Source organism: Leptonotus elevatus, chromosome 11, assembly GCF_054856555.1.
Source record: "Leptonotus elevatus isolate MCC_2025b chromosome 11, RoL_Lele_1.0, whole genome shotgun sequence".
NCBI lineage: Eukaryota > Metazoa > Chordata > Actinopteri > Syngnathiformes > Syngnathidae > Leptonotus > Leptonotus elevatus.
Window position 1 is genome coordinate 22,137,712 of NC_141249.1, and position 12,872 is coordinate 22,150,583.

The window sequence follows — 12,872 nt, forward strand, 5'->3', positions numbered from 1 at the left end:
TTGGTTCAGTTTGTGACATCACCTTAAGAGCATAAATGTCATTTCAAAGCTGTGTGACAAGAGTGCGTGTCATTTTACAATAATCTTGGCAATTTGCAAATGCCAAACCGCAAATATGCGCGGTTTGCTGTATTTAAATTCGAATTCCGACTCGGAAAGGGTTCAATGTCGCGGAGGAATAATTTCTTGTGCTTGGTTGACATGCCGTACGTTACATCATCTACAGTATTTCACAAAAGTGAGTACATCCTCACACTTCTGGAAATATTTGGTTCGAGCTTCTCATAAGACAAGACAAAAAAAAAATGTTTTTACAAATTGCATAATATGGAGTCTGTACAGTTTGTATAACTAATATTTTAACACATACACTGCCCCTCAAAATACAAGTCACTGGCAATTATGAAGTGTTAAAAAAGGCTGCTGCTCACCTCGCTCTTACATCTTTCTCTGTGATGAAGTGCGCACTCATGGCCGACAACGAGGCACTCTAAAGTGGCTAGGCAAAAGGAAAGAAAATATGTATTTTTGGGTGTAGGCTAGCTAGATAGCTATGCTATTGTGCATAATTGTGCCAGATAATAACAAAAAACATATAGTAACAAAAAAAAACAAAAAAAAATTGTCGAGTGAGGCAGGGGCGACTAATGCCGGACTCCAAAGTGCATCACGTGACTCTTTCCCGGTTACGTTACGGAGCACCCTCGCATGCGCAACATGAGGGAATCATCTTGTTCATCTCTGTTGTAATATCTGCGCAAGCGCAGCGCTACCAGGAAGTAACGCTGACTGTAGCAGGAGCTTAATTTGTGAGACGAACCCGGAGCGAAAGAGTTAACATTCAGTGAGGATGACAATGTCGCTGTGACCAGACCAGTTATCTACCTTTAACAACAAGCCGGCTGACTATCGCTTCTTCTTTTTTTCCCCCCCCGGGAAGTCCCAAACCTGTACAACAACTTCCTGTTTGTCCTTTGACCTCGATCTCTTAAAGGCACAGGATGAAATAATCGAAGGCGATCGATTGCTCGAGCGTGAAATGAGGTCGAAACCGTCCACGCCGACGCGTTCCGTGTTCAGCCGCTTTGAGGAGACCTCCGACATGGCGCACTGGTGCGAGGACTGGATGTCGAATTTGCCGGAGGAGCTGTTGGACGTCCCGCTGACCCACTTGGCCATACCCGGTACTGTCTCTTTGGTTCTGAATCTCCCCTGTTTTATCAATGACAACGAATAGGACAGCCAAGCCATCGATTATCCTGGAATAAAATCAGTAAAACTTAAAAACGCATTTATAATGTAATATAACAATCTGAATAACGCTGTGAGCTTTTTTGTTACATTTTGACTCATGTAGTAAAATAAGGTAACTAATTACTTTCATTATGTTGTGCAAACTACAGTTACTACAATTGTACCTACAACAATACAGTACACAACTATCCAGCTAATTATGTAATTTAGTAGTCCACATTTAATTTTTTTTCTAATAGGTGGCAGAGGTGTTAAGAGTCATGCGGAATGTGATCTGTAAAAAAAATTCCTTTTACACAGTAAACCAGTTCTAGCTGTTCAGCGCATGTTTGTGTGGTTCTTCCAGGAAGTCACGACACAATGAGCTACTGCCTGGACATCTCCTCGCCCCTGGTGAGGTCCGAGTCGGACGTGTTCAGGGTCCTTGATGGACTCTGCTGCTGCCTGACCAGGCCCACCATCTTCAAATGGGCCACCACGCAGGTGCCAACTGTTGGAGATCATAAACGCAAATTATCCATGCACAAATATTGTATGCGGTAGAACAACGTAACTTAACTCATTTACTGCCATTGACGGCTATTGACTTTAAAAATTCATTTGAACTATTTCTATTAGTTTAACATTTTTTTTCCACTTTTGTTAACAAGAGTATGAAAACCTGTAATTTTTTAAAAATGTACATTTAGAACAGATATAACATTTATGATTAATCGTGAGTTAACTAGTGAAGTCATGTGATTAATTACATTTAAACATTTTAATCACCTGATGCCCCTCATTTTTAATAATCTTTTATTCTTAAAAAAAGATTAAAGAAAATATGATTAAAAATTAGGAGCGTAATTAATCGCATGACTCAGTTAACTCACGATTAATCAAAATTTTTATATCTGTTTGAAATGTACAATATTTTTTTCTAGGTTTTCATACTCTTCTTAAAAAATATTCCCAATTTTTTTTTTACATCTATAGTCATCAATGGCAGTGAATGAGTTAATTACATTAATAACTCACCTGACGCGATAAAAAAGAAAAAGAAAAAGGAAAAGATGATTAAAAATTAGGCGATTAAATGTTTTAATTTTAATTAATTGCATGACTTCATGAGTTAACTCCTGATTATCCACACATTTTAGATCTGTTTGAAATGTAATTTTTTTTCTAGGTTTTCATACTCTTCTTAACAAAAGTAAAAAAAAAAAAATAGTAGAAATAGTTAAAATGATGTATTTTTTACGTCTATAGCCGTCATTGGCAGTGAATGAGTTAATTACATAAAAAAAAAAGATCACCTGAAGTATTCGGTTTAGGTAAACGGTATGGGATTTTTAATAGGTTTTAGGTGAACTAATGAGTACACACACACGCACGCACACACGCACACACACACACACACACACACACACACGCACATACTCACCCACATACAAAATATATATAAAAAAAAAAATGAGAGCAACGATGATGACATGTCAAATTGGTAAAATTACCGAATGAACAATACTGAGCTCTTAGAAGGAAAAAAAACCATTTAATCACCTGATGCGATTTAAAAAAAAGAAAAAAAGATTACAATTTTTAATCGTAATTAATTGCATGACTTCACGAGTTAACTCACGATTAATCACAAATTTTATATCTGTTCTAAATGTACAATAAAAAAATCTAGGTTTTCTTACTCTTGTTAACAAAAGTGTGGGGGGGGGGGGAAATTTAACTACTAGAAATAGTTCAAATGAACATTTGACGTCTATAACCGTCAATGGCAGCGAATGAGTTAAAAAGCACTCATATAGTATTTGTTGCATAATCCTACCTGATTACTGTACTATTGTTGTATCATGTCCTATTTCTTTGAATTGTACTGCAATCAGGACCGCTGCATCGAAGACCAGCTGTCAATGGGCATTCGATACTTCGACCTGCGCGTGGCGCACAAGCCCTGCGACCAAACGTCCGATTTGTACTTCACGCACATCTTATACACGCACGTCACCGTCTTGGTGAGTGACGTTGCACAACATTCAACCGCGCAGCAACCAATGAGATGACGTGCGCCGTTCCTGTCCACCAATCAGGAGACTCTGTGGTCCGTGGCCTCCTGGCTGGAGGGTCACCCCAAGGAGGTCGTCATCTTGGCCTGCAGGCACTTCGAGGGGCTCACCGACGCGCTGCATCACTTCTTCATATGCAACCTCAAGAAGATCTTTGGCGCCAAGCTCTGCCTGCGCCAGGTGAGACATTTCCGGTCGCGCTGTGGATCGTAAGACGCCGCCTTCCGTAGCGGGTTTTTGGACACGTGATGTGGTATGCTTTGGATGACGGACAGGAAGCGGGCTGGTCCCTGCGACGTCTGTGGGCGTCGGGTCGGCAGGTTCTGCTCTCCTACGACGCCGACGTGGCTTCCCGACACGCCGAGCTGCTCCCCGGCATCCCCTACTGGTGGGCCAATCAGCAAACGGCGTGCGCCGCCATCGACTTCCTGGAGTGGAAGAAGCAGCTCGGACGGCCGCGTGAGTGCACGAGAATTTTTAAACTAGAGGTTAACTGACATTATCGACCGGGACGATTAGCAGCACTGATCGTCGCCATTTTGGCATTTAAATAAAATATTTTGGCTAATAGAAGATGAATTGAAAACCGTTATCCTCGTGGAGCTATTTACATTTTTTTATTAACTTTTTGTTCAAATGTATTTACTGTAGAAAACTAAAGGGAGCTTACGGTATTTACTTATTTTACATTTTCATTGAATCTTTTCCGATATGTTGATGACCTTGAGATCGCCCTGAACTTTTTTTTTTTTTTTTTTTGAATTTTAAAGCAAGGATGTTTATTGTCTATAATGATAAATAATTAAATAAAAAAATAAAAACGTCAACATTTTGCGAATCTGAAAAGTTAGTCAATGAACATGCCTTTAAGACATTTCAACAAAGTTCTTCATTGGAATTGAAAAAATGAAAAATATTTTTTTGCCCTTTTTACTGAAAATGAATATCGGCTCCAAATATCGGGTATCGGCCTCCTTTACTACTGATCATCGGTATCGGCCCTGAAAAAAACACCAATTTTAAAATGAACTATTCTACCAATTATCCCGCAAATAGAGTAATCGGGTAAAAATTGCATTAACAACTCTTTGAACGCTATCAACGGCAGTTGTCATCAGGAATGCTAATGAGGAACGTTTTTTTTAATGGAAATGAGCAGATAAATGTTTTGTCCAACTCTGATCTAAAAAAACAAACAAACAGTAACTTGGCCAGCCGATGGCAGCATTGAGATCTTTTTTTTTGTCACGTAATATCGAGTACAAAAAGTGTCACGAGGGTCGCCATCCTCAAATTGCACTGTCATCTCTGTGACTTTAAGTGTGTATGGCTTTAGAAGGTGGGGCTTGGCGTGGTTTCGACGCAGTGGCGCGTGCGACTGCCGTGACGGCCCGTGTGGAATGTTTCGTTTCCAAACATTACGAAACGGTGTCGTCATCTCGAATTCATCGCTGATAACAATAATGTTGTTTGTCCGTGCAGCGGGTTTCTTCGTGGCGGGCCTAAACCTGACGGCATACAGGAAGTACATCATCACCAACCCCAAGGAGTCCCTGCACACGCTGACCCGGGCCCAATGGCAGAGCCTGAGCGAGTGGGTGAAGCAGCAGACCCCCGGCTCGGACCCTCGCGGACTCAATATCATCGCGGGGGACTTCGTGGGCCCGCTGCCCCTCTGCCCCCTCGTCGTGGGACTCAACCTGAAACTGCTGATGGACAAAAAGGGCCACGTGGAAAACGGATGCCAGCCGGATGCTCGCGGACACTGAAAGCAGCCAATCAAGTCCGTTCGTTGGGACAAGATTTGGATTATTGTTCATCGGAGCAAACTGAGCGCTGCTAATGGATAGTTAGCTTCATTTCATCCATCCGCGTGTGCGTCCGTCCATTTATTTTTTTTTATCAGGTTTTATCTGCTATTTTTTATATTTTGATTTCCTTGGCGGTCACAATATTAACTCATTCGCTGCCATTGGCGGCTATAGACGTTAAAAATTCATTAAAACTATTTCTATTTAACATTTTTGTTAACAAGAGTATGAAAACCTAGAAAAAAAAATGTTTTTTTGTACATTTACAACAGATGTAACATTTGTGATTAATCGTGAAGTCATGCGATTAATTACGATTACAAATTTTAATCACCTGATGCCCCAAATTTTTAATCTTTTCTTTAAAATTATTATTTTTTTAAATAATCTTTATTTATTTTTTTACAAAAGATTATAAAAAATTTGTGGCATCAGGTGATTCAAATGTGTAATCGTAATTAATCCCATTAGGTAACTCACGATTAATCCCAATTTTTATATCTGTTCTAATACAATAAAAAAATTCTAGGTTTTCAAACTCTTGTTAACAAAAGTGGGAAAAAAATGTTAAACTAATAAAAATAGTTCAAATGAATTTTTGATGTCTACAAACCGTCAATGGCAGTGAATGAATTAAGAGCAGCTCTCAGTAGAAAATATTTTTATATCGTTTGTGACCTCAGGGAACATGTTTATTTATATATCATTTTTTTTGCTGTACTGTACTAGAATGAAGTGTAATTGCACATCCAATACAGTAGGTGGCAGTGGCGCTCTCATTGTCAAAGTGCACACGATTAGTAGTATTAGCTCCTCTGTACTTTTTGTCCAATTTTACAAACTAATGATACTATTTACAGTCACGGCGGGAAATAGGGAGGGGTGTGAAATATTTTCTTCCCGGGGGGGGGCGGTGACAAAATTAACTAATACGTTTGTTGCATCTTATTTTTATTGCACATTTTACTTGACTGTCAAACTGTGAGAGTTTTAACACTGAAATAAACAAAGCAACCATGTTGTTTACATTATTATTATTTTTTTTACATACATTCAGCCAAACCTACACTTCACGTAGCTCGCCGTTAGCCAAACAACTTCCTGTAGCGCCCGTAGGCGGCGTTGCCGATGACCACCCTGACGACGGCCGAGCCCTCGTCGCCGTCCACGCTGACGTCCTGCACGGCGGCCTCCCTGTAGAGCCAGCTGACGACCACAGCGTTAATGGCGTGCGCCGTCCGCGTGCGCCGTCCGGGCTGAGTACGATCGCCTCACCTGAGCTGCGGCGTGCTGAGGTCCACCTTGAGGCTGATGACGCGTTTGCCCGTCGCGGCCAGCACGCGCCGTTCCACCGCCGCCCTCAGCGCCTCCAGGCCGCGCCCGTCCAGGGCGGAGACGGCGAGGGCGTCGGCTTCCGTTGATTCGTAGCTGAAAAACATGACGGGATGTTTGAACGTTTTATTGACGCGTCCAATTGGAAGTGACGGAAAACTGCTCAAATTAAAAACAAATAAATGAGTATATAAATGAATAAAAGTATGAAAACGGATATAAAAATAATTTAAAAATCAAATACAAAAAATAAATATAAATGGAAATGAAAACAATATAGATCCATAAATAAAAGTAAAAATTAAAATGATATTCAAAAAAATTAATATATAAATAGAATTAAATATCAATCAATAAATACAAATGCTCTGCTCTCACATTTATTTATTTACGCTTCTGTCAGGATGAAATCAATACATAAATGTGAGAGCTGAGTGTTTTTATTTATTGATTTATATTTAATTGTATTTAAAGTACATATTTTTGTATTTTTTTATGGATATATATATATTTTTTTTTTTTTTTCATTTATATATATATAAAAATAAAAATTATTATAATTTTTATTTTTACTTTTATTCATTTATTTCTTAATTTCTTAATTTGGGCAGTTTTAGCCGCCGGGGCTTGACCCCCCAAAAAAAAAGTGACCGACTCGTCGATGAGGTCGATCTTGTTGTGGACTTCGATCATGGAGCTCGTGAGCGCGTCGGGCACTTGAAGGTTCCTCAGGACGTTCAACACGTTGGCCTTCTGGTTGACGTTTTCCGGATGGCTCACGTCGCGCACGTGAAGCAACACGTCCTGACAAGTGCACGGCAAAACCTCAACTTGGTCACACATTTGGATTCGCTTTCATTAAGTAGAACTTGGAATTTTGGAAATTCTATTTTTTTTTTTTTTTAAACGCCTCACAACAAACCAACATGTCCAAAAACGGCCATCTTTTCCAGACAACTGCGTACCGAGTGCTTAATGTCCTCCAGCGTGGCGGCGAACGAGTCGATGAGCTGGTGCGGCAGCTGCGACAGGAAGCCGATGGTGTCCACGTAGAGGACGGCGACGCGGCCGGGCAGCCGGCCGGCGTGCACCGTCACGTCCAGCGTGGCGAAAAGACGATCCTCGGGGCGCATCCCCGCGTCGCCCGTCAGCGCTTTGATCAGCGTCGTCTTGCCTGCGGACGCGGGGGGGGGGGGGGGGGGGGGGGGGGTTGAAGTCGGGTTTGAAACGGCGATGGCGGTTTTAATGTCGGGTTTCAGACAAGGGCTCGGGTTTGAAAGAGGGTGAGGGTTTCAAAGGAGAGTATCGAACCAGGAGAAGAGTTTCAAAGTAGGGTTTGAAACTACAGTTAGGGTTTCAGAGTGGGGTTTAAAATTAGGGTTGGGGCTTCAAAGTAGGGTTTCAAACTAGCTTTATTAGGGTTTTATAGTAGGGTTCCAAACTAGGTTAGGGTTTCAAAGTGGGGTTTCAAACAAGAGTTGGGGTTTCAAAGTAGGATTTGGAAATACAGTTACGGTTTTAAAGTAGGGATTCGAATTACTGTTAGGATTTCAAGGAAGGGTTTGAAACTAGGCTTAGGGCTTTAAAGTAGGGTTTGAAACAAGGGCTAGGGTTTCAAAGTAGGGTATCAAACTTGTATTTGGGTTTCATAGTAGGGTTCCAAACGAGGTTAGGGTTTCAAAGTCGGGTTTGGACATACAGTTAGGGTTTCAAATTACTGGTAGGGTTTCAAAGTACGGTTTCAAAATAGGGTTGTGGTTTCAAAGTCAGGTTTGAAAATACATTTACGGTTTCAAAGTAGGGTTTCAAACTAGGCTTAGGGTTTCAAAGTAGGGTTTAAAAATAGGGTTAGGGCTTCAAAGTAGGGTTTGGAAATATAGTTAGGGTTTCAAATTACTGTTAGGATTTCAAGGTAGGGTTTCAAACTAGGGTTGTGGTTTCAAAGTCGGGTTTGAAAATACATTAACAGTTTCAAAGTAGGGTTTCAAATTGCTGGTAGGATTTCAAAGTAGGGTTTCAAACTAGGCTTAGGGTTTCAAAGTCGGGTTTGGACATACAGTTAGGGTTTCAAATTACTGATAGGGTTTCAAAGTAGGGTTTCAAAATAGGGTTGTGGTTTCAAAGTCAGGTTTGAAAATAAATTTACGGTTTCAAAGTAGGGTTTCAAACTAGGCTTAGGGTTTCAAAGTCGGGTTCGGAAGTACAGTTAGGGTTTCAAAGTAGGGTTTGAAAATAAATTTACATTTCAAAGTAGGGTTTCAAACTAGGCTTAGGGTTTCAAGGCAGGGTATCAAACCATGATTAGGGTTTTAATGTAGTGTTTTAAAGTAGAATCACAATTCTAATAGTGGTTAGGGTTTGGATGATAAATGCAACCGTCAGAATGCGTGACCTTGAACCGTCCTCCCACACCCGAAAGGCCCGAGTGGCTCCAAAGTCTTGCCTCACCGCAGTTTGTGTATCCCAGCACGGAGATGAGCGGGAAGTCCTTGTCCTTGCTCCGGCGGGTTCGAAGCATCCGCCGCTTCCTGCTCAGCTTTTCCAGCGCCGTGCGGATCTTCATCTCGCGGTCCTTCAGCCGCCTCTGCTGGACTTCCAGCTGCGTTTCGCCTGCATGGACCACCGAGGTCAAAAAGCCGCCGATGGGGAGGAAGTCACATACGCGACAAGCCAGTCTCAAGTCAGATTGGATTTCACTCAAGTCAAGTCATGTGACTCCGCCCCCACATTCAAGTTAGGGGGGGGTCTCTATATCAGGTTACTTTGTGTTTGCAATGTTGGTTACCCGAGCCGCCGATGTATCGGGTGCCGCCGCCCTGCTGGTCCAAGTTGAGGAATTCGTTCTTCAGACGCGACCTGCCAGGAAAAAGTTCGTCTTTAACGCCAGTTTAACGACATCATCATTCTATACGTTACATTTCTTGTCATTAGAATAATTGAAGCATTGATCAATTCTTCAGGATGGATTTTTTTTTTTTCCCCGGATGTGGTCGTACCTCAGTAAAGGGATTTCAGCCAGCGAAATTTGCAGCTTGGCCTCTTTGGTTTTGGCGTTGCAACGGAAGATGTGCAGCACCAGCGAGTATCGGTCCAGCACCTTCAACCCCCACGCCTCCTCTAGCTCCCTCTGCAGGACAATAAAAGCATTGCGTGTCATTTAGCAAGCAAGATGAGTTTTTTTGTGACCACAGGCTCGCTAATAAAAAATTAATTAAAACAATACTTCTATACTATTTTTATGTTGTCATTTAATATAATTAAACTAACTACTCAGACTCATTTGATAAAGTTAGTTAAAAATATTATTTTTTTTGCATATATATATATATATATATATGACCGATATGGATTTTTTTGAGTTTGATCAAATTTTGAAAACCAATTAACTGGCTATTTAATTACAAACATATGTAATGAATAAAATAATTTATTTTTTGGTCCCTAACACTTACAACAATAAGAGCATGAATGACACACAGAAACGGCTACTTCTTTAAAAATACTTTGCCTTTTAGTATTTACCTTTACAACAGAGAAAAATCAGTAAAATTCGGCTGAATTTGTTGATGAATTTTTGGGGGATGAATAATGTTTGAATGTCATTATTTTTGTGTTATATTGTAATGTGTGTAATGTCTACAATAAAACAACACTCAACAAAAATTAGCTGTTTCTTGTTAATTTTAACTCATGCACTCGCAGCCATTTTCACTGAAGCAACCCCCTTCGCTCCCGGCTGTTTTACTGCATTTTAACTGATTTTGCAAGGCCCACAGAATATTGTGTTGTATTGCTATAAAAACATGGAACCTACCAAAAGAAAGATTAGAGTCTCTTCTTTCATCAGGAAAAAAAAGAAGTATATTTCTATCGGTTTCCATTTTGCAGCAATTGGCATTAGAATATAGCCAAGCTTCATCATTATTCACAAATCTGTTTAAAACAGTGGGGGGGGGGGGGCTTTTTGCAACATGGCCCTGGTTGATCTCTTATACTCTGCTGGCTGTTATTGTAATAACTACCATTGCTTTAAGCGACCTATTCAGGTCAGAGGCGGCATCAAAGCCTTCTGTATGCGCTGGTGTTTTTAAAAAACGTATAAATATGTCTTTGGGAGCATGGTAATATTTAAAATATAATGTATTTATACATTTTTGGGAGCAAATGAGTTAAGAGCTAATATCAGATGATTAAATTGGCCGTAAACTGTATATGTAATTTTTTCGTTTTACTTCAAGATATATGAATAAGATAACAGCTAAGGAATAGTGCAAAAATGTCTCTCTTATCAGGTTCCCACCAAAAAGTTTGAACCTTGAGCACAAAGAGAGGATACCCCACGTCACCTCTGACACCGGCGACAGCTGCTCGACGTTGACCAAAACGGCGGTGATGCCCGCCGTCCGTCTGATCCTCTCTGCATGGGGTAAAGGAATGCGTCATCACATGCGATGACCACCGAAATGTGCGGCTAACTTTCTGGAAATGCAGTAATGATGATCAACGTAAAAACTAAAAGACCCGTGAGCATCTGGAAGTTTCCTTTGCCGAAGATCTTCTTTTTCTCGGGGGTCTTGGTGGACAGGATGAGTCGGTCCACCACCGTCCACTCGTCCAGCGTGTTGACCAGCGCCACGGCCTCCGCCATCATCAGCTCGGCTGCGAAGGAGGAAGCCGAGGTTAGTCACGTGACCGCCGCGGTTGACTGATTATACGATTGACCGTTACCTGTGGTCAGGTGTTGCTTCCTGCTCCCCCACTTGACATCGGGGTGGACCACAAAAACCCGGTGCGGGCCCCCTGCGAGGGTCGTGGTGGGCTGCAGCTCCTGGAACAGCTCATCCGCCTCCTGCTCCTCCATCGGGTCTTCATCCTCGTCGCTGTCATCTTCCAGTCGTGTGAAACCTGCCAAGTACAACAACTTTATATTTAAAATGTTGTACTGAAATACATTTGAAAAAGCGTACTTTTTTTTTTTTTATGCAAAGGAGGCGAGTCAGTACTTCTACCTCTATCAGTGTACTTTTACACGAGTACCTGCGCTTCTACTCGAGTACAGCGAGTGAGTATTTATTATTATTATCTATTTATTTGCCACCTTTGTCTTCGGTGAAGTCGTCCCATCGCGTCAGGGTGCAGCGAGAGAGGCCGAACGCTCTTCTGCACTGCGGCACGAGGGCTTCTCCGTGCGGCGGAAGGCAGCTCGTCCACGCCGGGGAAACTGATGCGACTGGCCGGCTGGTGCGTGTGCAGGTTCGGTGCAGGAGAGACGACCACGCTTGGAGTCTCCTCACGATCGCCATGTTATTCAAGGACTCTCAATCGCGCCATGTAAACTAATATCGTAATACACAGTTTTCCTCATGCTACATATATGCTCTCGACATAGTACTACATAACACAAAGCTGTACTTCATATCGACGTTACTGTAATTAATGTGCTGTTTTTGAAGTTCGGCTCCAGTTGATCCTTGCATTGACGTTCTGTAAAATGTGTTGTTTTACCCTAAATGTAAGCTTGCAGGAACAGTTCCCATGGACTAAATGCCATAGTCACTACGTGCTGAATAAATTATATCATTCAGATAAAGTCATTTTTATTGTTAAATTCCTTCGGACCTTGATTTCCCCCCGCAATTCTGTTGTATTTTATTCATGTATCCGTGGCGTTAATGCCTGCATATTTAAATGGGGGGAAACATTTTCAATTCCATTGCCATATTGTTTTCATTACGTCACTTCCTTCATTGGTTCGTTTGAGTTTATTAAAAAAAAAGAAGATAATTTTGTACCAACTAGCCAGCGAAACCAACGTTCACTCACACGGAAAAAAATGAATATGTATTTATTATTCAAATCATACGTCACTTTAAAAATACAGCGCTTGGCGTTTGCTTTTTCCCACCTTACGTCACTTCCTGTATTCATGCTGTAAAAAAAAAAAAAACAAAACATGAGCAAAGTCACCAAAACCCAGCTAAGCATAATTACTATGAATCTATTGTTTAATAAAATGTGTATTGATAAATTATCTCGATTCTCTTCGTTTTTCATATGCTGGGATGATATAGCGCTTCTGTTCAACCTCCCCTTAGAGTGTTGATTTTGGTCATTTACCGAGTCGTTACAAGTTAAACTACTCGAGTGGTATTTTACTCTCTGTAATCACGAATACAGTGAAAGCCGAAAAATAATTGCTTTGTTTTAATTTGCGGTTGTCACGGTACTTTCTGCTACGCCACTTAAAAAAAAGGGAAAATAATAATAATAATAATTACAAAACAGTAACAACTCAAAATACATACCCCAAATAATTAACATAATCTGGAATTACTATTTAATTTCAATAATTTCTTTTTTTTTCTTTTTCTCTTGCGACATCGTATATACCTTGTGCCAAGACTGCCCTCTGAAGGAA

At 41.0% G+C, this 12,872-nt stretch overlaps 2 protein-coding genes across 3 annotated transcripts; one reads left to right on the forward strand and one right to left on the reverse strand.

Moving 5' to 3' along the window:
* Positions 1 to 132: 132 nt before the first annotated feature.
* Positions 133 to 6,136, forward strand: plcxd1.2 (phospholipase C, X domain containing 1, tandem duplicate 2). Of its 2 annotated transcripts, XM_086090158.1 has the most exons (7): positions 133 to 238; positions 995 to 1,184; positions 1,601 to 1,737; positions 3,132 to 3,260; positions 3,336 to 3,491; positions 3,587 to 3,770; positions 4,794 to 6,136. In XM_086090158.1, the coding sequence occupies exons 2-7, from the start codon at positions 1,040 to 1,042 to the stop codon at positions 5,078 to 5,080; spliced, it is 1,038 nt and encodes a 345-aa protein (XP_085946284.1). In that variant the 5' UTR covers positions 133 to 238; positions 995 to 1,039; the 3' UTR covers positions 5,081 to 6,136. The 2 variants fall into 2 exon arrangements, with proteins under 2 accessions (XP_085946284.1, XP_085946283.1); XM_086090157.1 differs by lacking the exon at positions 133 to 238 and having other exon boundaries at positions 699 to 1,184.
* Positions 6,023 to 12,226, reverse strand: gtpbp6 (GTP binding protein 6). The gene is made up of 11 exons (XM_086090156.1): positions 11,553 to 12,226; positions 11,183 to 11,359; positions 10,976 to 11,113; positions 10,801 to 10,871; positions 9,451 to 9,581; positions 9,240 to 9,310; positions 8,903 to 9,064; positions 7,420 to 7,628; positions 7,110 to 7,258; positions 6,398 to 6,550; positions 6,023 to 6,328 (listed from the first exon to the last, which is right to left on the reverse strand). The coding sequence occupies exons 1-11, from the start codon at positions 11,755 to 11,757 to the stop codon at positions 6,208 to 6,210; spliced, it is 1,587 nt and encodes a 528-aa protein (XP_085946282.1). The 5' UTR covers positions 11,758 to 12,226; the 3' UTR covers positions 6,023 to 6,207.
* Positions 12,227 to 12,872: the final 646 nt, after the last annotated feature.

Excerpts from the sequence above, each read along its gene's own strand:
- plcxd1.2 (XM_086090158.1), top strand. The coding sequence starts at position 1,040 with ATGAGGTCGAAACCGTCCACGCCGACGCGTTCCGTGTTCAGCCGCTTT. Across the intron at positions 3,492-3,586 it reads CCAAGCTCTGCCTGCGCCAG|GAAGCGGGCTGGTCCCTGCG; the intron begins GTGAGACATTTC and ends GATGACGGACAG. Across the intron at positions 3,771-4,793 it reads GAAGCAGCTCGGACGGCCGC|CGGGTTTCTTCGTGGCGGGC; the intron begins GTGAGTGCACGA and ends TTGTCCGTGCAG.
- gtpbp6 (XM_086090156.1), bottom strand. The coding sequence starts at position 11,757 with ATGGCGATCGTGAGGAGACTCCAAGCGTGGTCGTCTCTCCTGCACCGA. Across the intron at positions 11,114-11,182 it reads GAAGCAACACCTGACCACAG|CCGAGCTGATGATGGCGGAG; the intron begins GTAACGGTCAAT and ends CCTCCTTCGCAG. Across the intron at positions 7,629-8,902 it reads GCTGGGATACACAAACTGCG|GCAAGACGACGCTGATCAAA; the intron begins GTGAGGCAAGAC and ends CCGCGTCCGCAG.